The 22,083-nt window shown below is 42.8% G+C and overlaps 1 protein-coding gene across 2 annotated transcripts; it reads right to left on the bottom strand.

Annotated features, from left to right (window-relative positions):
* Nucleotides 1–110: 110 nt before the first annotated feature.
* Nucleotides 111–14,016, bottom strand: LOC124004130 (G1/S-specific cyclin-D1-like). Of its 2 annotated transcripts, XM_046312922.1 has the most exons (6): nt 14,008–14,016; nt 11,867–12,075; nt 10,608–10,823; nt 10,055–10,214; nt 7,368–7,516; nt 111–3,072 (listed from the first exon to the last, which is right to left on the bottom strand). In XM_046312922.1, exons 2-6 carry the CDS (start codon nt 12,062–12,064, stop codon nt 2,917–2,919), a joined length of 879 nt encoding a protein of 292 aa, XP_046168878.1. In that variant the 5' UTR covers nt 12,065–12,075; nt 14,008–14,016; the 3' UTR covers nt 111–2,916. The 2 variants fall into 2 exon arrangements, with proteins under 2 accessions (XP_046168878.1, XP_046168880.1); XM_046312924.1 differs by lacking the exons at nt 111–3,072; nt 14,008–14,016 and adding an exon at nt 5,427–7,127 and having other exon boundaries at nt 7,294–7,516; nt 11,867–12,350.
* Nucleotides 14,017–22,083: the final 8,067 nt, after the last annotated feature.

Genomic DNA, 22,083 nt, shown 5'->3' on the forward strand with positions numbered 1-22,083 from the left:
TCACAAAGACCAGAAAAGTATTTACTTATGTTGAGGCAAAACCAACAATATTGCCTCCATATGGAACACTCTGACATACCAGGAAGAGAAAAGAGGCAGTAGTCTTTAGGGTTATTAATTTTTTATTGTGCTGCAGCAAAAACACATGATTGATAACATCATGTCTCTGGTCGTTTCGAGCTGATGACATGAGGTACATTTTTTATTTATCAAAACGGTGTTAAATCGCTATCAGAAAACAACCTATGGCTTAATAGGTAAACATGCCATTTACAAAAATCTGTTTTCAATTTGTACAAAAGCTTTATAAATATATATATATATATATATAAGGGCCATCAACGGCCTAATGGGGGATAGTCTCTTTTAATGAAACAGCTTAAAAAGGAGTTATAACGGTGTTTTAAACTAGTTATAACAACTTTCTAACATCAGGTTGGTTGTTATGTCACCAGGTTCAATCAATGCTTTCTACTAGCTCCCTGAAGGACCCATTTGGATAATAGTATTCAAATTTTCAAAATGGACAGACAAATGAAAAAAAAAAAGATACAGTCAGAATTAAAGTAAAACTCAAGACGAAATAATCCGATATTTTTGTCTGTAGCATGAGGTATAGTGAAGGAAACAGGAGCTCTATTTTTTTATGTTTTCTTTTTTTCTTTTTTGGAATAGAGCAGAAATCATAAAACATAGTAAGAAAAATCTGATCACATACCAATACACTACAAATGACAATGTCAATAATATCATCATTTTCTATGAGAAATTCTATTACATGGCAGTATATTGACATTTAACTAATACAAATATCCACAAAATAGCAGCAAACACTTTGAGAAAAAAAAAAGGATTGTTTTTTCTTTTCATTTTCATTTCATTTAAAGTCATGCAACTTTGCTGGGAATATTCCTCCATAGCAGCTTGTTGTTAGGAGTGTTAACTTTTTTTCTTCTGTCACTGTACAATCAAACCGTTTGCCCACATACCTTATGCCCCCCCATCACTCCCCTCGCAACCCCAATAGCAACTTCAGTTATTTCGTCCAGCTTCAACAATACGCAAAAGACATCTTTGAATATGTGCAAAATGATTTCAAAGCCTTTTCAATTTTCATTTGATGACAAGGGACGATTTGAGACATTCCTCTTTTGAATTCTAGTTTTTCCTTAATAACATTCAGTACACTAAGCCAATGCAATGATTTCAAAGCAATACTTTGAGTGTACTTTTACTTCATATGCCTTTCAAAGTAGGGCCAAAATGTTGTGTTTTGATTGGATGAAATTACGCATATTTGTAAAAAAAAATGTATTTGCAACTCTGAATTGAATGTTTTGAAATATTTACATATATGAAATAGCTTCTGTCATCATGATCCACACTGGCCTTGAAAAGAGAATACTCTGCAATATATAGTTCTTAGTGTAACTACAAATTACAAGCCTCAGATGCAATTCAAGCTGTTAGAAAAGTCTGTTATCAACTGTCATGAGGAGAATAGGTAGATAGGTGCATTCTTGCGTGGATGGGACCACCATTTTTCACTGTCTTTACAACTAAGATGATGGAAAGATGGGGTCCAGGTATTTTAGCTAGACAAATAGATTAGATTTGCAAAACAAATTCTAATATGTCCTGCCATTCCCACATAACACCATGTTTAGAAACACTCTTCATCCCAGAAGCTGACGTTGTTCCCAAACCATTCCATTATGTTACGTCATGTCCCACATGGTTCTTCTCAAAATAGGCAGTAAGGAGTTATTGACCCAAAGTGCTTTTTTTGATGGAATGGTTTTTAGATAGTAAGACAGAATTACAATTCGATAAAGACTGTGGACTACGTTAGCTTACATAGAGAGAACATACAGGACAGCTAGCTAATTATTCTGTCGCAGAATGCAATGTTGCAAGCATCCAGTATAATGTGATCTAGACGTCCTGCAGATATTTTGAAGCAGCTGTACTTCACTGGTTAGCTTGCTGTCTCCGGAAAGCAGTGTGTTAGCAGTTAGGACAGAGGCCTAGGTAATCCACAGACCTCTGATGACAATTGAATAAAGGCTCTATTCAATGAGTATCGCTGAAGCGTTACAGATTGCGCGATCGGAGACGTAAAGGTCATTTCCGATTAAGCCGACATACGCAGAGTTTTACAGTTAATGCAGTCTCTGCTAACGCGGGAACATTGCCTTTCAATTTCAATCCAGTCGTAACGCTGAACTTCCGCGATATGGATTGAATAGAGGCCTTAAGTACGCTAAACAAATTAACATTGTACGGTTACATTCTCCATTAAAAAAAAGAAGAGGAGATTAGAAGACTGATTTCAAAACAATATCTCAAAGTTGGTTAAATGTTGAGGCAAGCATGGCCACACCAAACTAACCAGGGACAACAAAAACGCCCCTCCATTAGAAACGGGTTTACCATACCATAAAACGCCTATGTCATCAAACAACTCAGGCTTTTTTACGTGAGAAATTCCAGGTGTATCGTGCTCAATCTGTCCAAACAACAACAGAAATACCTATTTCATTATTCTCTAGTTGTCTATTCTGTTGTACATACAGCACTACATTTCTTTTTTTTTTCTTTCTTATTCAAGTTTCTTTCGTCTAAAATACATAATGGGAACCATGCCCAATTGATGCTGCCTCAAACCAGTGAGGGGACAGAGAGCAAGTGTACGCATGAAGCCCGGGCTGATCCCTTACAACACCTGTTAGGAGCCAGACAGGATGTTCAGGCCAGACCCTATGCTACGAGCACAGGTGTGCGAGTAGGTGAGATCGCAGTCAGTGGGAGCGGTGCTGCTGAGACAGTGTCAATCAGCGCGTTCTCTTCTATCCCCGAAGCCCTATCCTCCATCCATGGCTGCTGCTTAGTGAGCACCAGAAAAGGCTGTCCGACTCAGATGTTCACATCTCTAACGTCCGTTGGCGTGCACGACAGGTCGACCTCCTCATCCATGCTCTTGGTGTCAATGGAAACCGTGTGTTGTTGTGCCTGACGGAGACTGGTCTCCAATAAGGACTCGATCTGTTCTTGACATGCCCGTAGACAATCCTGCAGGGGGGGGGAGAGGCATTGTTAGAGATGACATAAGGACTCGTGTTGGTTCGTCTCTCAGCAACAAGCACCACTTACAGTCATGGACATTTGTCTTAACAGGTGGCTTTTTTGCCTGCCTTCTAAAATAAATCTTCAAACAATCGGAACAATCTGAAAACATATGCAGTATTAGAATGGTATGACCATGGTACCAATGTTATACTGTGTAGGCTTTAAGGAGTGGTGACAACACACAGAGCCAAAGAGGCAGAGTTGCACTCTAGTGGGAAGGGCTGTGACTGTGTGAGGATTAGGAGGAAGAGAATACATCCAGAAAGACTGGAAACCCAATCTGCTAGCACCAATTCCTGGACACAAAACAATAGGAGCAAAAGCAATTCATTGGGCGAAGGATAAGAGGGGCAGACCCTCAGTCAGGTGGTGGAAGGAGAGCCCCAGGGACCTCATTCTATTGATTACGGTTCTTATTACCTGGATCAAAGAGACCTGTAGAAACTAGAGCCAGACCAGTGGGTGAGGAAGGTTTCAGAAGTTATTCTATTACTATACAACACTTATATTACCCTTTGATTAAAATAATAACAATACACTGAACAAAAATATAAACGCAAGATGTAAAGTGTTGGTCCCATCTTTCTTGAGCTGAAATCAAAGACCCCTGAAATGTTCCCGTACACACAAAAAGCTTATTTCTCTCAAATGTTGTGCACAAATTTGTTTACGTCCCTGTTAGTGAGTATTTTTCCTTTGCTAAGAAAATCCATCCACCTGATAGGTGTGGCATATCATGAAGCCGATTAAACAGCATGATCATCACACAGGTGCACCTTGTGCTGGGGACAATAAAAGGTCACTCTAAACTGTGAAACTTGGTCACAAAACACAATGCCACAGATGTCTAAAGTTGAGGGAGTGTGCAATTTGCATGCTGACTGCAGGAATGTCCACCAGAGCTGTTGCCAGAGAATTGAATGTTAATTTTTCTACCATAAGCCACCTCCGAGGTTGTTTTAGAGAATTTGGCAGTACGTCCACTCGGCCTCACAGCCGCAGACCATGTGTATGGTGTTGTGTGGGTGAGCGGCTTACTGATGTCAACGTTGTGAACAAAGTGCCCCATGGTGGTGGGTTGGGTTATGATATGGGCAGCCATGAGCTATGGACAATGAACACAATTGCATTTTCTCTATGGCAATTTGAATGCACAGAAGTACTTTGACAAGATCCTGAGGCCCATTTTGTTAAGGTATCTGTAACTAACAGATGCATATCTGTATTCCCAGTAATGTGAAGTCCATAGATTAGGGCCAAATAAATTTATTTAAATTGACTGATTTCCTCATTTGAACTGTAACTCAGTAAAACCTTTGAAATTGCTGCATGTTGCATTTATATTTTAGTTCAGTATAATAATAGTTTGTGACATTCCTTTGAAATAATGAGAGATTACAGTGCCTTGCAAAATAATTAATCCCCCTTTGCTATGAAGCCCCTAAATAAGATCTGGTGCAACCAATTACCTTCAGAAGTCACATTATTTGTTATATTGCACACAGGTGGACTTTATTTAAGTGTCACTTGATCTGTCACATGATCTCAGTATATATACTGAGATCATGTGACAGATCAAGTGACAACACTAAGCAATGGGTACCACCAAGAAAGCAGCACCATGAATGAGCTCCCCAAACAGGTCAGGGAAAGAATTGTGGAGAAGTACAGATCAGGTTAGGGTTATAAAAAATATCAGAAACTTTGAACATCCCATGGAGCACCATTAAATCCATTATTAGTAAATGTAAAGAATATGGCACCACAACAAACCTGCCAAGAGAGGGCCGTCCACCAAAACTCACAGACCGAGCAAGGAGGGCATTAATCAGAGAGGCAACAAAGAGACCAAAGATAACCCTGAATGAGCTACAAGCGCCACAGCAGAGATTGGAGTATCTGTCCATAGGACCACTTTAAGCGATACACTCCACAGAGCTGGGCTTTACGGGAAGAGTGGCCAGAAAAAAAGCCATTGCTGAAAGAAAAACATTAGCAAACATGTTTGGTGTTCGCCAAAAGGCATGTGGGAGACTCCCAAAACATATGGAAGAAGGTTCACTGGTTAGATGAGACAAAAATTGAGCTTTTTGTCCATCAAGGAAAACGCTTTGTCTGGCGCAAACCCAACACCTCTCATCACCCCGAGAACACCATCCCCATGGTGGGGAACACGGTGGTGGCAGCATCATGCTGTGGGGATGTTTTTCATTGTCAGGGACAGGGAAACTGGTCAGAATTGAAGGAATGTTGGATGGCACTAAATACAGGGAAATTCTTGAGGTAAACCTGTTTCAGTCTTCCAGAGATTTGAGACTGGGACGGAGGTTCATCTTCCAGCAGGACAATGACCCTAAGCATACCACTAAAGCAAGACTTAAGTGGTTTAAGGGGAAACATTTAAATGGTTTGGAGTGGCCTAGTTAAAGCTCAGACCTCAATTCAATTGAGAATCTGTGGTATGACTTAAAGATTGCTGTACACCAGCGGAACCCATCCAACATAAAGGAGCTGGAGCAGTTTTACCTTGAAGAATGGCTAAAAGTCCCAGTGGCTAGATGTGCCAAGCTTATAGAGACATACCCCAAGAGACTTGCAGCTGTAATTGCTGCAAAAGGTGGCTCCACAAAGTATTGACTTTAGGGGGGTGAATAGTTCTGCACGCTCAAGTGTTCCGTTTTTTTGTCTTATTTGTTGTTTGTTTCACAATAAAAAATAATAAAAATAATAAAAAATATTTTGCATCTTCAAAGTGGTAGGCATCCTGTGTAAATCAAATGACACAATTCTAGGTTGTAAGGCAACAAAATAGGAAAAATACCAAGGGGTGTGAATACTTTCGCAAGCCACTGTATGTACTCAAATATGACATTAGGACTGAGTTGTGTCCTGTGTTTGCGATGCAAATATACACAACTGACTTTGTAGTTGCAAGGAAAGTGCATTTATTCATGGTGCCTCTTTCTTTTTTCTTCCCCCTTTCCTTTTGGACTCCACAAGAGCCTGGCCTCCTGCATCAATGACAAAGGGGACAACGAGCGGGAACTTTTGCACGTTGTCGTCGACTGCACTGGAGTAAGGGACTGTTCGCTCGCCTCTCATTTCCTGACCTCATTCAGAGACAGGATTTATGGCCTGGCTACCTGCTGCTCTACATCCCCTGTCTCTCAGAACTCTCTCTCTCTCTTTCCTCTAGTGCTGACTGATTAGTACTTTTTGAGGTCGGTTTGGGTTTGTTATGATTATATATATATATTTTTTTAAATGACTCCGGTTTCGCTTATTTATGTTTTTAAACATTAAATGCAACATTGAGTTGAATGGTGTAACAACACAGAATATTTTTTTATAAAAAAATCCCATGATGGTAGTGATTGCTCATTACATCACTTATTAACCATCATTTATTCACATTACTTTAACTAAATATTTCAGTTGTTGTGTATATTACACTTGTTTTATTTGATGACTTTACTACCTCATTCCAAGTCATCATCTCATCTCTTATAGAGCTGTTGCCCCATGCTGTCTAACAAAATCTCCATAATAGTCCTTCTTCAAAGTAAATAAGGCACACTTTTATGACTGCTGAATACTATCTAACAATCGCTGAGATCATGTACTTTCAGGTAGAGATACCATGCGAAGTAACTGATCTCTGTCCTTCTCCATAACGCATTCTTCGGTCTCTTTTACATATAGCAGGTATAGCAGACATGAGTCAGTCATGGTCACATGATGAGGTAACCCTGCCTACGAACTTCAAAACCAGTGTCTGCCCTCGGCCCAAGAGGGAATATCCTCTTGCCCTAATCGTCTAAGATGTTGGTTGCTCCCGTGGGAGACCCGGGCAACTGATACTTTGGGTTAATGCTCAGGACTACTCCTCTCTTGTTCTACTGTCACCCCCTCTCCCCCACGAGTTACCACACAGTGGAAGCAATCCGATCAATAAAAGGAAATATGTGGAAGATAAAAGACGGCCATTCATTCCATTGCAAAGCGAGGCAGAATGGTTGCACAGGAGATAGGTTTTTACTATATTAGGCTGGATGAGAGCGAGAGGGAAAAGGATACAAGGTAGTGGTCGGAGACTTGGAGGGAGTTGCAATGAGGTTAGTGGAAGAACAGCATCTAGTAAAGATGAGGTCGAGCGTATTGCCTGCCTTCTTGTCACATTTCTAAGCTACATGTTCACTTTCAACATTTTTGCATGAGACTTGGTTGTCCTTGCATACCGGGTCACTTCTGATGACTTGAGACAGGAAGTCAGTGAGTTGCTGGGATGACAGTGCATCGTCCATGCTCTTCAGATTCAGCCCCTGGACAGCAGCCGCCACACTGCCCGCTGCGATCATTGACGGAGGGTTGGCAATGAATTTGACATCTGGTGGAGAGAAATGCTCTTCAGATTCAGCCCCTGGACAGAGAGAGAGAGAGAGAGAGAGAGAGAGAGAGAGAGAGAGAGAGAGAGAGAGAGAGAGAGAGAGAGAGAGAGAGAGCGGGTCAGAGGCAACAGGTCAAATACCCGAAGCAAGGCATTTGATCCGCAAATAATTCACATAACAACCTTGCTAATGGGGCAGCTCACTGGCTGCAGAGCGGCAGCTCAGGCCATTGGCACGGGTGCGACAACAAAAGAGAGATGACACCCTGGCAGTGAGGGGGGAGGCGGAGGTGAGGGGGAGGGAGAGAGGGTTGAGAGGAAGGAGGTGGGACGAGGGGGACGGGGCAGCGTAATGTGGCACAACCAGATAATGGCTAGGCAGAGAGGAGAGAGACACTGTGCATCCAACAGAATCAGAACAGAGCCACCATGCTGACATGTGGCAATGTGCCCTGACTGCAACTGAGGAGCTGTGCTGTAGGTCCCAGTCACACTGCCCCCTCCCCCATTACACTCCTATAGCCGTCACCCCCTCCTACTCTCTCTATCATCGTCTCTGTAGCCTCAAATTTGCATACATACAACACTCTGATAAGAGCAAGGAGTTGCAGATACAACAAATGACATAATCAAATAAGAGGTAAGACATATTGCTGGAATCTGATGTTGGTGATAAATGATCTATTCAGCCCAGGAACTGCTTGACAATCACACAGAGAGAAAGAGACAAGCTCATGAAATGCAGATGTATTCTCCCCAGACCCTCTTCTCCCCCTCAAGCCCAAACCCCCTCCCCTTTCGACAGCCTCAGTATGCAATAAATCACTCTTCAACTCGCTTGGCTTGGACCCCTCTCTGGAAAGATCATGTCTCACTTCCTCTTTTCAAGTGCTTAGAGAGACAATAAATCTACTCCAGGCAGGGGCGCTCACACACGCACCACATGTGCGCACACGCACACACACACACACACACACACACACACACACACACACACACACACACACACACACACACACACACAGAGGGGCTCCTCAGATGATGCACATTGTGTGAAACAACAGGTCTAATCACCAGGCTCAGACCATTAATTTTACCATATTAATTAGGGGGCCTCTCAGTCTAGGAGACGAGCCCCCTTTACACCTCACCCCCCAGCCCAATGGGTGTGGGGCTGGGGCATCATTGTGAGTGAGCTCCCATTGCAAGGGCCTGCACCACAGAGAGCTTAGAGAGGAGGGTTAAGGAAGAGCGCTGCGAGATTAATTGAACTCGCATAAAGGCAAGCCAGAGAGCCATTATCCAGGCCCATATCCCCACTAGATCTGCCCAATCCTAGCCTCCCTATAAAAGAGAAAGGAAATAAATGCTTGCAACCCTCAAGATGAATGCAAGGAATGCCAGCCAGCAGCTGCTCTTAAGGACAAATATCAGACAAGAGACTCCACAGTCTCTGAAGAAAAGGAAGATATAAAAAGGGGATACATTTCTTCTATTGCCGGCAAGATGAAGGAAGTAAATTAATGTCACAGAGGTGCATCAAAGAATATTGAAACACACCCCTGATACCAACAATGTCGCAGCAGGTCCGAACTCGTGAAGTGCCTTCCATTACGCAACGCAAATAGCACATACAGGATCTTCAACATGATTTCACACACTCCCCCTGTCATTCCCTCCCTCCCTTATTCTGTTTGTCTAGATTCTTTCATACAATTGGAGTAAACTGTTGAAAGTGATCCTTTGCGGAAAAGTGTTTCTTATTGCGTCACTCTTAATTCCCTTCCCCTCCACTACCAAAAGAGAGGCCAGGACCTTTTTTAAAAAAATTTAAAATCTCCATGCCACCATGGGTTCACAACAGAACAGGGCAGGGCCTAGGCCAATAGGCCCATTCAATCTATTACATTAAGCACTAACTTCAAACAGCGCGTTGAGTTAAGTCCTCCCCCTGACCTACCACAAGGCAGAGGGGCTTACTCTAACACAAATCAAATGTTGTTGAGGGAAAGCAATGCAGGTTGGAAACCTACAGAGCAGGACTTCTCTTCAATATAACCTGAAGTAAAACCGCCTGCTGTTGGGGTCCTGGCCTTCTATTGTGCAGGCGTATGCTAGAGCGTAGTCCAAAGGGTCGACATTGGACAGGGTAACAGCAGCGACGTGGAAGTACATTGCTGCAGTAAGACAGGTTCGCGGGGCCTGCTCGCGAACGAACGCAACGTTTCTGGAATGTGTCCAGCGTCTGCTGTATTTACCAGAACCGTCTTACGCCAAACCAAACCGCTTCCCTTCACCAAAACGCCAAGTCACAGTGGTTCGAATCAAGTTCAGCAAAAGATAACGGCACAATTGTTACACGAGAATGGGAGTTGTCATGCCATTGACTAACATTAACTCATCCCCCCCCACATCAGTACATCTAAAAACCCACGGGGACATGTAGGATTACAACCTCCTCCTAAATTAACAGCACTTAACAGCAGAGCAGTCAGCAGTGTAACAACAGGCAGGTGGTGGTGGGACTCCAATGCATACCTGTAGCACAGAGAGCCACAAAGGTCTGGGCATGCTTGCACAGGATTTGCTTGGTGTCCTGATGGATGGGTAGCTTGGAGAGGAAGTGGTCTATGAAATCGTGCGGAGTAACTGAGGCTAGATCCCATTTCAGCTTGTTCAATACCAGTAGTTCCATTTGCTGTAGAGGAGATAGGAAGAGAGAGAGAGAGAATATATGTGGTAGGACACCTGCAAGGGTTCAAGAAATCAACACACCACTAGAGGGAGGACATGCTCCACACAGGCCTATACTCTGCCATGGTGCCAGTGCCATGACAATGACAATCATTGATGATACGGGAAGTAGGTTTAAGACATTTTTTTGTTACAGAATTTCAGTTATTTTCTCGTTTAAAATGATGTATCTCCCAAAGTTAACTTTGGCTAAACTGAAAAGAATCCACTTGTAATAAATTATAGTCATAGTTCAAATATGTCAAAAACACCATACTACATTTTTACAATACCTCCTAAACATAATCTACATGTGTTGGTTATAGCTAATGAGAACATGATGCGGAAGTCAAATTACCAGCAACTCGCCCGTCCGGATGGAATTGTCTGTGTATATGCACAACTTCACAGCTGTTAGAGGAATGGTCTCCTTCATTTTAGACGCCAGAAACATGCATGTAGCGCCCAATAACTGTAGTCGAGTCTTCTTTGTGGGTTCAACAGACAAATATCTGTCTAAAAAATTCATAGCTAGGGGAAAAACCTCCTCTTCGCATTTCTGTTCCTCACAGACCTGGAATCAAAAGCAAAACGAGTTAGGCTAAGGTTTAACACATCCAGTCTAAGGTTGATCTCTCTGCAAGTCAAGCGCATGGCTTGCAGAGCCATATTGTCGTTCGCCATATTTTCAAAAAATATTTTTAAATATTTCTAAATTGTTTTAGAATGTAACATGGGCGTGTAAACGTTATTATGCTTTTGTTTTATCGGACAGAAGTGTCAAATTCCGAATATCTAAAATAATAATGTTCAAAATGAACTATATTTGTAAGCCACTAGAAATTGGACAAGCAGCATGCGCACACATCTCATAACAGCATGCAACTTAAAAAATAATAATTTGAAATATAATCTTCCACATCACGAAAACATTTTTACCGGGTTAATGTTAATCAATGTGCCGTCTTACATAATATGTCACCTTTATTACAGTCTCTCGAAAGGGATCGAAGCTATGAACCAATTTTAGAGGCGACCCTTTCAAACTCCCAAATCGACGTGTTCAGTTGCTTCAACTCTTAAGAACAATTATGTAGGCTACGTTTGCTTTATCAAGTGGCAACTTAACAATAGAAACAACGTTTCAAATGCATCCGATGTCGGTGACGATATGGAAAACAGCTGTGACATGGTTATTACACTTTTTAAACCACAAAGTAGTACTATAAACCACAAGCAAACAAAGAGGGCGAATACTGGCACTAAGTGACGGCATACAGTACGTGTACATTGACATTAATTAAGAAGATAATAATACTAAGGTGTAACATTTTGTTCACTTGAATATAATCCAAGGGGAAAGTTTGGCGTCATTCGCAGCATGCGTCAGGTAAAAATAAGGCTCAATGAGTCACACAGACAACCTCTAATTAAGTCCAAAGTTTAAGCTATCGCTGGGTGAATAATGTAATAAACACATGACATGAACAACACAGGACGAGCAATCGTTATAGTTGCATGGTAGTCATGTATTTTGCCAATATTCCAAAGGGCATAGGCCAGTGAATTGATTCAGATAATTGAATGGATCTGTTAGAAACGGTTTCTTGCACAAACCTCCAGCATCCACGTAGCAACAATTCTCCTCATGCAGGGTACAATCTCTTTCTGTACACATTTGAAGTAGTTCGTTGCGGGGAGATAATTGTCTTCCGCTTTTAGCATGGTCTGCAGAACTCTGTCGTTGAGCAGGTTCGAGTCTTGGTAAGCTCTCCGGATGGTCTCCACTTCACAGCACAGCAACAGGTGTTCCATTCCGGCAGTCGCTCGAGCAATGAGAGAGACTGAAAGAGAGTCTGAACTATTGCTTCCCCCGAAAAGTTCCGTGGACCTTGCTTTGCCTCTGTCTGCTGCGACTGCTGTGTCGAAGCTCTCAGGAGGCCAACAAACTTTGATCAGCTTCCCTCAATAAACTCCCCTCCCCTCCGCGCACTGGGGAAATGACGTGACTGTTGTTATGTAGGTTGGTTATGGAGCAGATCAAAGGCGAGAGAGAGCGAGAGCGAGAGAGAGAGAGAGAGAGAGAGAGAGAGAGAGAGAGAGAGAGGCCCAAAAAGAGAGGTCCGCCTCAAAGAAGGGGGCACGTTTTAGAACGCTATTCCACATACGTTTATAGTCCCTTCCCATCGCCGTCAGCGTATGGCCTATTGGAAGTGGGAGGTCTCAGGTCCATTTCTGGGTCTGATTGTAGCTACTGCGAGGTACCAGTAGGGGAAGCAGAGATGCTCGGTGGCTGGATTGGAGAGCTCATGTAACCTTTATTTTTCGTGTGGCCTCTTTTAATTTTTTTTTTTTACCCCTGCACAACAAGTACGTTGCCTAATATTAACTAGGCCTACAAGTACAAGCATAGTAGTGCCCCCCCCCCCCACACACACATCCAAAAAATAGGAAGTAGAGGAAGGAGGAACATAGGCTAATAATAGCGTTATTAGTTGTACAATTGGGTTATTGTATTTGTATTTGTCATGTGCGTGTATTGTTTTGTATCGTCAGGTATTACTGAACAGTTGGGAGCACCCACGATAACATCAGCTAAATATGTGTATGCGACCAATTCCGTTTGTTTTGAGTAGGATGATGAGGACGATGTTGAATATGATGATGATTATTATTGTTCTATCTCTGCACACGTGTTCGTTGTCATGATAGCAAATATTTGTTTTCATTTGTGAATCTGAATCTGAAAAAAAAGAAGACATTTTACAAATATTATTTGGTATATATAAGCCAGCCGTAAAACTCCAATGAAATGAAAAGCACCAACATAATATCTTGTAACTAGACTATTTGGCGAAATGGCAATAATCAGGACTAGACAAACTATTAAACTAAATGAAAACCATAGTCAATGAAAACTAAAGTAAGAAATAGTGTGGAAATCAAAATTGAAAACTTCACACAGCAAAATCGTGTTTTACCTTTTACACTGTGAATTACAGTGAAAATAGTCCACATCATGTTTACATTTTGGTCATTCAACAGCAGGTAGTGAGGGCATTCATTTTCATACATGTTCCTCATGTGAATCAAAGCCACGACCCTGGTTGTTGTAAGCTTCACGCTCTACCAACTAAGTCACACAAGACACCTGTTGATACTATTGTGAATACATAACTACTTTTTGATTATTCATATTAATACACTGAACAAAAATGTAAATGCAACATGCAGCAATTAAAACTATTTGACTGAGTTACAGTTCATGTAAGTGAATCAGTCATTAGGCCCTCATCTATGGATTTCACATGACTGGCAATACAAACATACATCTGTTGGTCATAGATACCTTAAAAAGGGTCTTGGATCAGAAAACCAGTCAGTAACTGGTGTGACGACCATTTATCTCATGCGTGACACATCTCCTTCACATAGAGTTGATCAGGCTGTTAATTGTGGCCTGTGGAATGTTATCCCACTCCTCTTCAATGGCTACGCGAAGTTGTTGGATAGTGGCGGGAACTGAAACATGCTGTCGTACATGTTGATGGGGCCGGATGAATGGCACGACAATGGGCCTCAGGATCTCGTCACGGTAGCTCGATGCATTCAAATTGCCTTTGATCAAATGCAATCCGTAGCTTATGCCCACCGCCACAATGGGGCACTCGGTTCACAACGCCGACGTCAGCCCACACCAATGCCATACACGCTGTCTACCATCTGCCCGGGTACAGTTTAAACCGGGATTCATCCACGAAGAGCACACCTCTCTAGCGTGCACGTGGCGATCGAAGGTGAGCTTTTGCTCACTGAAGTCGGTTAAGATGAGTCAGGTCAAGATCCTGGCGAGGACAACAAGCATGCAGATGAGCTTCCATGAGATGGTTTCTGACAGTTTGTGCAGAGATTATTTGGTTGTGCAAACCCCAAGTTTCATCAGCTGACCAACTGGCTGGTCTCAGACTATCCCACATGTGAAGAAAATGGATGTGGAGGTCCTGGGCTGGCGTGGTTACACATGGTCTGCGGTTGTGAGGCCGGTTGGAAGTACTGTCAAATTCTCTAAAACAATGTTGGAAGTGGCTTATGGTAGAGAAAATCATCTGGCAACATTCAATTCTCTGGCAACAGTTCTGGTGGACATTTCTGCAGTCAGCATGCCAATTGCACGTTCCCTCAAAACATGACACATATGTGGCATTGTGTTGTGTGACAAAACTGCATATTTTAGAGTGGCCTTTTATTGCTCCAACATAAGGTGCACCTGTGTAATGGTAATGCTGTTATTCAGCTTCTTGATATGCCACACCTGTCAGGTGGATGGATTATTTTGACAAAGGAGAAATGCTCACAAACAGGGATGTCAATAATTTTGTCCACAACATTTGAGAGAAATATGCTTTCTGTGCGAATGGAAAATCTCTGGGATCTTTTATTTCAGCTCATGAAACATGGGACTAGTGTTGTGTTTATAGAGGCTGAATGGGCAAAACAAAAGATGTAAGTGTCTTCGAACGGGGTTTGGTAGTGAGGGCCAGGCACACCGGTTTGAGTGTGTGAAGAACTGCAATGCTGCTGTTTTTTTTTCTTCACGCACAACCATTTCCCGTGTGTATCAAGAATGGATCCAACACCCAAAGGACATCCAGCCAACTTGACACATCAGTGGGAAGCACTGGAGTTAATATGGGCCAGCATCCCTGTGGAACATTTTTGGGACCTTGTAGAGTCCATTCCCAGATGAATTGAGTCTGTTTTGAAGGCAAAAGGAGGTGCAAATCAATATTAGGAAGGTGTTCCTAATGTTTTGTGCACTCAGTGTACGTTCAGAAAGGCAGAATATTCACTGTTTTAACCCGTTTTAACACAGTTACAGCCGTCAGCATTTTTCAGTGACAATACTTTTTGCTGCGTCCATTACACACAGGTGTTCGGAGAGGCAGATAGCTAATTAGCACAGGGGTGGCAGGTAGCCTAGTGGTTGGACTGTTGGGCCAGTAACCAAAAGGTTGCTCGATTGAATCCCCGAGCTGACATGGTACAAATCTGTCGTTCTGCTCCTGAACAAGGCAGTAAACCCACTGATCCCCTGAAGGCTGCCATTATAAATAAGAATTTGTTCTTAACTGAATTGCCTTGTTTAATAACAAAATAATAATTGTTCACTCTGTCTTCGGTCTGTTCTGCGTAAACAAGCGTTGTGACATGGAAATATGCCTGTGTGGCAACCCTAACCCTATAAAGGTGTGTCGTAATTTAACCTTTTGTTTTTTTGAAAATTATTTCTTGCTGACATGAAACATGATAAGTTTCCAAAACCGTACCGCAAGCGATGCGTGTTCATGTTTAGAGCAAGCTTTGGCGCTTTTAACTTAACTCCCCCATTTCAGAAGATACTATCGTCAATTGGCCCTAAAGCAGTTAGCGTCTATGAATGGGGATAGGTTAGGCTACACAGAGTGATTCTTCCTGTTGGAATGTTCAGGGGGAATAGACCAAATGGGGGTAAGACAGTACAATTGAGAGACTACTTTGTACTTCTCTTATTTCACCGTGACTTCCTGGTCTATTGCCACATATGAGCAGCAGAGGAGGTGTGGGCCTCTGTGACAAAGCTGGCCCTGTGTAGGACAGCTTGACTTCAGTTCCAGGAGAGCAGAGTGGGTGAGATGGAGGTGGCAGGGTAAGGGCGGTTTAGTTTTCCCCACGTTCCTGCTGCATCCCAGTCAGTGGATGGCTTGTTAGAGGCCAGAGACCATTGACGACTACATGGTGTGTGGAAGGAGGACCCGTGGAGAAAGAGAACATTCAGGATGCACAATCAACAACGTGTAATTCTGTGATCTATGGTCTTTATTCTGCCACTGCCCTGGCGTCTTCCTCTGCACTCTCTGTGCCATACACATGTAGGTGTGCTTGAGGAATAGCTACTCATTAGCTGCCAGCGGGGCTGGCTGTTTTTAGTCACCATGGATAACAAAATAAACTCCAATGGAATGTGAAATTATCGTCATTGCCAGTGTTGATGTGAAACAATATCAGAACAACATTTTTATCAAAGAGCACACTTTGGGCTAAATCTTTAGCCATACCTCAGATCTCCATGTGAATATAAATAACAGTTCCTTGAAGGAGTCTGAACCTTTGACAACCCCATAAATCACACGGCAGAATGGAAAGTCAATTACATAGGGAGTGGTAAGAGTACCATGTAAGGGCAATACGAGATTAATGTCCACTACTCTCAGTCTTCTGACCACGACACTGTGACCCCATTAGCTGTGAATCAACTCTACTTGAAGTGATTCCAAAACCAAAGAATCTCGAACTCATAGGAGGGAGTTTGAATTCCTCTCATTACCTGTGTCAAAGGTTCCAAGTGAAGTAAGCATTTAAAGAGAAAGGGAGTGACATTGGCCCGTGAAAGCAACAAAGGCAGTTATATTTTGATGCCCGGATATCTTTGTGCAGTATGGCCTGGATTATCTTGGTTCGGGTTAGGGTTATTTTGGTCCTGTCCTAAGCGTGCTCTTGGCTTACAGGACCCATATAGGTCTTGATCTGTATCTTTGTCTTAGCAATCTTTGTCTTAGCAATCTTTGTCTTAGCAATCTTTGTCTTCATTTTATCAGTGTTTACCATGTTATTCATTAGTTGTTATGTTTCTGTTAATAATATCATTATTCAAATGGGTAAGAAGTCACTAGCAACAATGATTAGCAGTCATTAGCAATAGTTAGGACAAGAGCCTCTGTCAATGCTTACAGGAGGGACTATCGTCACACTTTCCCCAGTGCAGTGTTGCTTGTTGAAATTAACTTTGTTTTTGTATTCAAGCTTAATGACTTGATTATGTAGTGAGGTTATGCCGTGGCCTGTGGGTGAGAGGTTTAGTATATACCTTCATTCCTGCTGTAAGTTTCAACTGACCTCTAGGGCAACGTTCTCTCTCCCGTCTCTCTGTACATGCGTCCCAAATGCACCCTTTTCCTTTTATAGTGCACTATTTTGACAAGGGGCAGAGGTGGAAAAAGTACTAAATTGTCATACCTTAATAGAAAATGACTCAAGTAAAAGTGAAAGTCACCCAGTAAAATACTACTTCTGTTAAAGTCTACAAGTATTTGGTTTTAAATAAGCTGAAGTATCAAAAGTAAAATGGAATTGCTGAAATATACTGAAGTATCAAAAGTAAAAGTATAAAGCATTTCAATTTCATTATTTTAAGCAAAACAGATAGAAATACAAAGGGAGGGTATATTACTGTAATCGTTAGAAGTTTGCCAGTAAACTACCAGAATGGTGGTAGCTTTGGGTGGGAATTTTACAAGATGACATGTGGTGGCCTTTTGGGATACTTGAAATTATCACAGGTATCTGTAATTATCTCTGAAACTCTGTGTGGCCTCATAACAAGTAAAATATATACAATTATCATATAATACCAAAAATATGATTAAAATCACACAGGGAAAATGTATGGAGTAAAAAGTACATAATTTTCATTAGGAACATAGTGAAGTAAAAGTGAAAGCTGGCAAAAATATAAATATTAAAATAAAGTACAGATACGAAAAAAATACATTACTACTTAAGTAGTAATGTATATTTTTAAATGAATTTTTACTTAAATACTTCACACCGCTAACCAGGGGCCCATTGGGCTCTTGTCAAAAGTAGCGCGCTATATAGGGAATAGGGTGCCATTTTGGATACATCTATGTGATTCATTCCCAAGCCGTCTGTGCCTTTTTGAAGCCCCTGTGCTGGAAATGTTTAATGTTTGTGCCTTTCTAAGAACTCATTTCTATGTTCTATTCATGTGCTTTTCTAATAACCGTTTGCTGTGTTCATGCAAGTGATGCAAGTGATTGACTGAGACTGAACGAATCCTCACTATCAGTAGCTGCAATTTGGCAGTACGCCCAGACTTGTTTTCAGAACGAATGATATCTCAGTTTCAAGGTCTCAGTTTCGAGAGAAGAAGGCTCGTGAGGTCTGTCACACGTTATGAACCAGTATTGGTCGGTCACATGAATGAAACAAAACGGTAATGATGAATTAATTATGCTAAATCATGCAAATATAACTTGTCTTGTGTATAGCTGTATATAAGACAACTCCTGATTGACATGTGTACTATGGTGCATAGAGTTGGTTGGAACCTCTCCAGTGTGGTGATAATAAAGGATGATTCATTTAAGATTGACTTTGAGTGTCCCTGGTGGTCATTTCCACAACATGGTGGTGAATTTCCACGACACATCTCTCCTTTCTCCCTGACCAGTGTTTTATGCAGTGGATACATTCAGATACATTCAGTGCCAGGCAGAAGAAATTGCCCTTTGAGAAAGATCTGGCATTTCCATCTTTCTGTGAAGATAAATATGAAGTGAGCCGACCTGAAAGCTTTAGTTTTGTGGCAAAGTCTGTTATCCTGTGAGGGAGGAGGGCTTGTGTGTCTTTATCCCTCACTCACTGGATCCCTAATCTCAAACCCAGAAGCAAATCTTGCGTGCTTGCTGGGCAGCTACTCGATTTTAACATTAACGTTGGCAACCTGTTATGACTGGATCACTAATGTGTTTAATCTTGTCAATCAAAATGAATATAATACATTTATAATGCATGTGTGATTGTGCATGCATTGCTGAATCACAGAGATTTAGAATTTTCAGCAAATTGAGATATGAGCAAATAAATATTCCCCAATCATTACTAATGGAAAAAACACTATTTTGTGCTCTTGAAGAAAACCTACTCAGCCAAGTCAAGGCTGTTCCCCGCTCAAATAAAATGTTTTCATACACATTCCTCGTCTCCACAAATTTCCCGAAGAAAGTAATGGCGCGGGGGGGGGGATATGTGCTGTTTTACAGGCTCCTCATCAACTATGCTATTTTTGTTTGTTTTTTCGCATTGTTTGTAACTCTTTATGTACATAATGTTGCTGCTACTGTCTCTTATGACCGAAAATAGTTTCTGGACATCAGAACAACGATTACTCTCCTCGAAATGGATGAAGATTTTTCTTTAATAAGTCCGACGTGAAGGATATAATGCTTTGTCGAGAAGAGGCCCAAATCCCCGTCATCAGCGTGGAGAAAAGATTGAGAAAATGGGGGAGAAGGCCGGGGTGACTTGTAAGAATTTGTCGACGGGCAGGTAAACCACCACTACCCTCTGTATTTTTGGCCAACTTGCAAACATTGGAAAACAAACTGGGTGATCTACGATTAAGACTATCCTACCAATGATACATTCAAAACGTTAATATCTTATGTTTCACCGAGACTTGGATAATATAGAGCTGGCTGGCTTCACCGTGTTTCGTCAGGACAGAGCAGCTACGTCTGGTAAGACGAGGGATGGGGGTGTGTCTATTTGTCAATAACTGCTGGTGCGCGATGTACAATATTAAAGTCTCGAATATCTACCAAGAGAGTTCTCATCTATATTATTCGTAGCCCTCTATTTACCACCACAAACCGATGTTGGCACTAAGACCGCACTCAATGAGCTGTGTAAGGCCATAAGCAAACAAGAAGACGCTCATACAGAAGCAGCGATCCTAGTGGCCGGGGACTTTAATGTCGCCAAACTTAAATTCAATTTCTACCAGCATGTCACATGTACAACCAGAGGGGGAAAAAACTCTAGACCACCTTCACTCCACATGCATACAAAGCTCTCCCTCGCCCTCCATTTGGTAAATCTGACCATAGTTCTATCCTCCCGATTCCTGCTTAAAGCAGGAAGTACCAGTGACTCACTCAATACGGAAGTGGTCAGATGACGCTTATGCTACGCTACAGGACTGTTTTGCTAGCAAAAACTGGAATATGTTCAGGGATTCATCCAATGGCATTGAGGAATATTGCACCTCAGTCACCGGCTTCATTAATAAGTGCATCAACGACATCATCCCCACAGTGACTGTACGTACATTTCCCAACCAGAAGCCATGTATTACAGGCAACATCTGCACCGAGCTAAAGGCTGGCGCTGCTGTTTTCAAGGAGCGTGACTCTAATATGGACACTTATAAGAATTCCCGCTATGCCCTCATACGAACCATCAAACATGCAGAGCGTCAATACAGAACCAAGAATGAATCCTACTACATTGGCTCTGGCACTCATCAGATGTGGCAGGGCTTGAAAAGTATTTCAGACTATAAAGGGAAACCCATCCGCGAGCTGCGCAATAACGCGAGCCTACCAGACAAGCTAAAGGCCTTTGAGGCAAGAAACACTGAAGCATGCATGAGAGCACTAGCTGTTTCAGACTACTGTGTGCTCACACTCTCCATAGCCGATGTGAGCAAGACCTTTAAACAGGTCAACATTCACAAAGCTGCGGGGCCAGGACATGTACTCAAAGCATGTGCGGACCAACTGGAAAGTGTCTTCACTGACATTTCCAACCTCTCCCTGTTTGAGTCTATAATACCTACAGTACATGTTTCAAACAGACCACCATAGTGCCTGTGCCCAAGAAAGTGAAGGTAACCTGTCTAAATGATTACTGTCCCATACCTCTCACGTATGTCGGTAAGGGTATGCAACAACACATCTGCCACGCTGATCCTCAACACTGAGGCCCCTCACGTGGGTGCATGCTTAGTCCCCTCCTGTACTCCCTTTTCACCCATGACTGTGTGGCCAAGCACGACTCCAACACCATCAATAAGTTTGCTGATGATACAACAGTGGTAGGCCTGATCATTAACAATGATGAAACAGCCTATAGGGAGGAGGGCAGAGACCTGGCAGTGTGGTGCCAGGAAACAACCTCTCTTTTAATGTGAGCAAGACAAAGGAGCTGATCATGGACTATAGGAAGAGGAGGGCCAAACAGGCCAGGGCGACGGGACTGAAGTGGAGTGGGTCGAGAGTTTCAAGATCCTTGGTGTCCACATCACCAACAAATTATCATGGTCCAAACACACCAAGACAGTTGTGAAGAGGGCACGACAACACCTTTTCCCCCTCAGGAAACTAAAAATATTTGACATGGGTCCCCAGATCCTCAAAAAGTTCTACAGTGTAACGTAGTTCGTCTGTTGTACCTGTCTCTGGTGACAAACACAGAGACAGGTACAATCACCCACGAAATACAACGCGCACTCAGGCTACCTAAATACGGTTTCCAATCCGAGACAACGAGAATCAGCTGACTCCAATTAGGAATCGCCTCAGGCAGCCAAGCCTAACTAGACACACCCCTAATAATACACAATCCCAATTAATACAAACCCCAATACGAAACACAACATATAAACCCATGTCACACCCTGGCCTACCCAAACATATAACAAAAACACAAGATACAATGACCAAGGCGTGACAGAACCCCCCCCCCCCCCCCTAGGGTGCGGACTCCGGGACGCACCTCAAGAGCATAGGGAGGGTCCGGGTGGGCGTCTGTCCATGGTGGCGGTTCTGGCTCGGGAAGTGGACCCCACTCCATAAATGTCCTAGTTCCTCCCCTTCGCGTCCTAGGATAATTCACCTTCTCCGCCGACCATGGCCTAATAGTCCTCACCCTGATCCCCACATAACTGAGGGGCAGCTCGGGACCGAGGGGCAGCTCGGGACAGAGGGGCAGCTCGGGACAGAGGGGCAGCTCGGGACAGAGGGGCAGCTCGGGACAGAGGGGCAACTCAGGACAGAGGGGCATCTCAGGATAGAGGGGCATCTCAGGATAGAGGGGCATCTCAGGATAGAGGGGCATCTCAGGACAGCAGGGCAGCTCAGGACAGAGGGGCAGCCCGGGACAGAGGGGCAGCCCGGGACCGAAGCAGCCCGGTACTGAGGGGAAGCCCGGTA

This window comes from Oncorhynchus gorbuscha, linkage group LG02 (genome assembly GCF_021184085.1).
Source record: "Oncorhynchus gorbuscha isolate QuinsamMale2020 ecotype Even-year linkage group LG02, OgorEven_v1.0, whole genome shotgun sequence".
NCBI classification, from domain to species: Eukaryota; Metazoa; Chordata; class Actinopteri; order Salmoniformes; family Salmonidae; genus Oncorhynchus; species Oncorhynchus gorbuscha.

Excerpts from the sequence above, each read along its gene's own strand:
- LOC124004130 (XM_046312922.1), bottom strand. The coding sequence starts at position 12,064 with ATGGAACACCTGTTGCTGTGCTGTGAAGTGGAGACCATCCGGAGAGCT. Across the intron at positions 10,215-10,607 it reads TCCGGACGGGCGAGTTGCTG|CAAATGGAACTACTGGTATT; the intron begins GTAATTTGACTT and ends TCTCCTCTACAG. Across the intron at positions 3,073-7,367 it reads AAGTCATCAGAAGTGACCCG|GATTGTCTACGGGCATGTCA; the intron begins GTATGCAAGGAC and ends CCCCCCCTGCAG.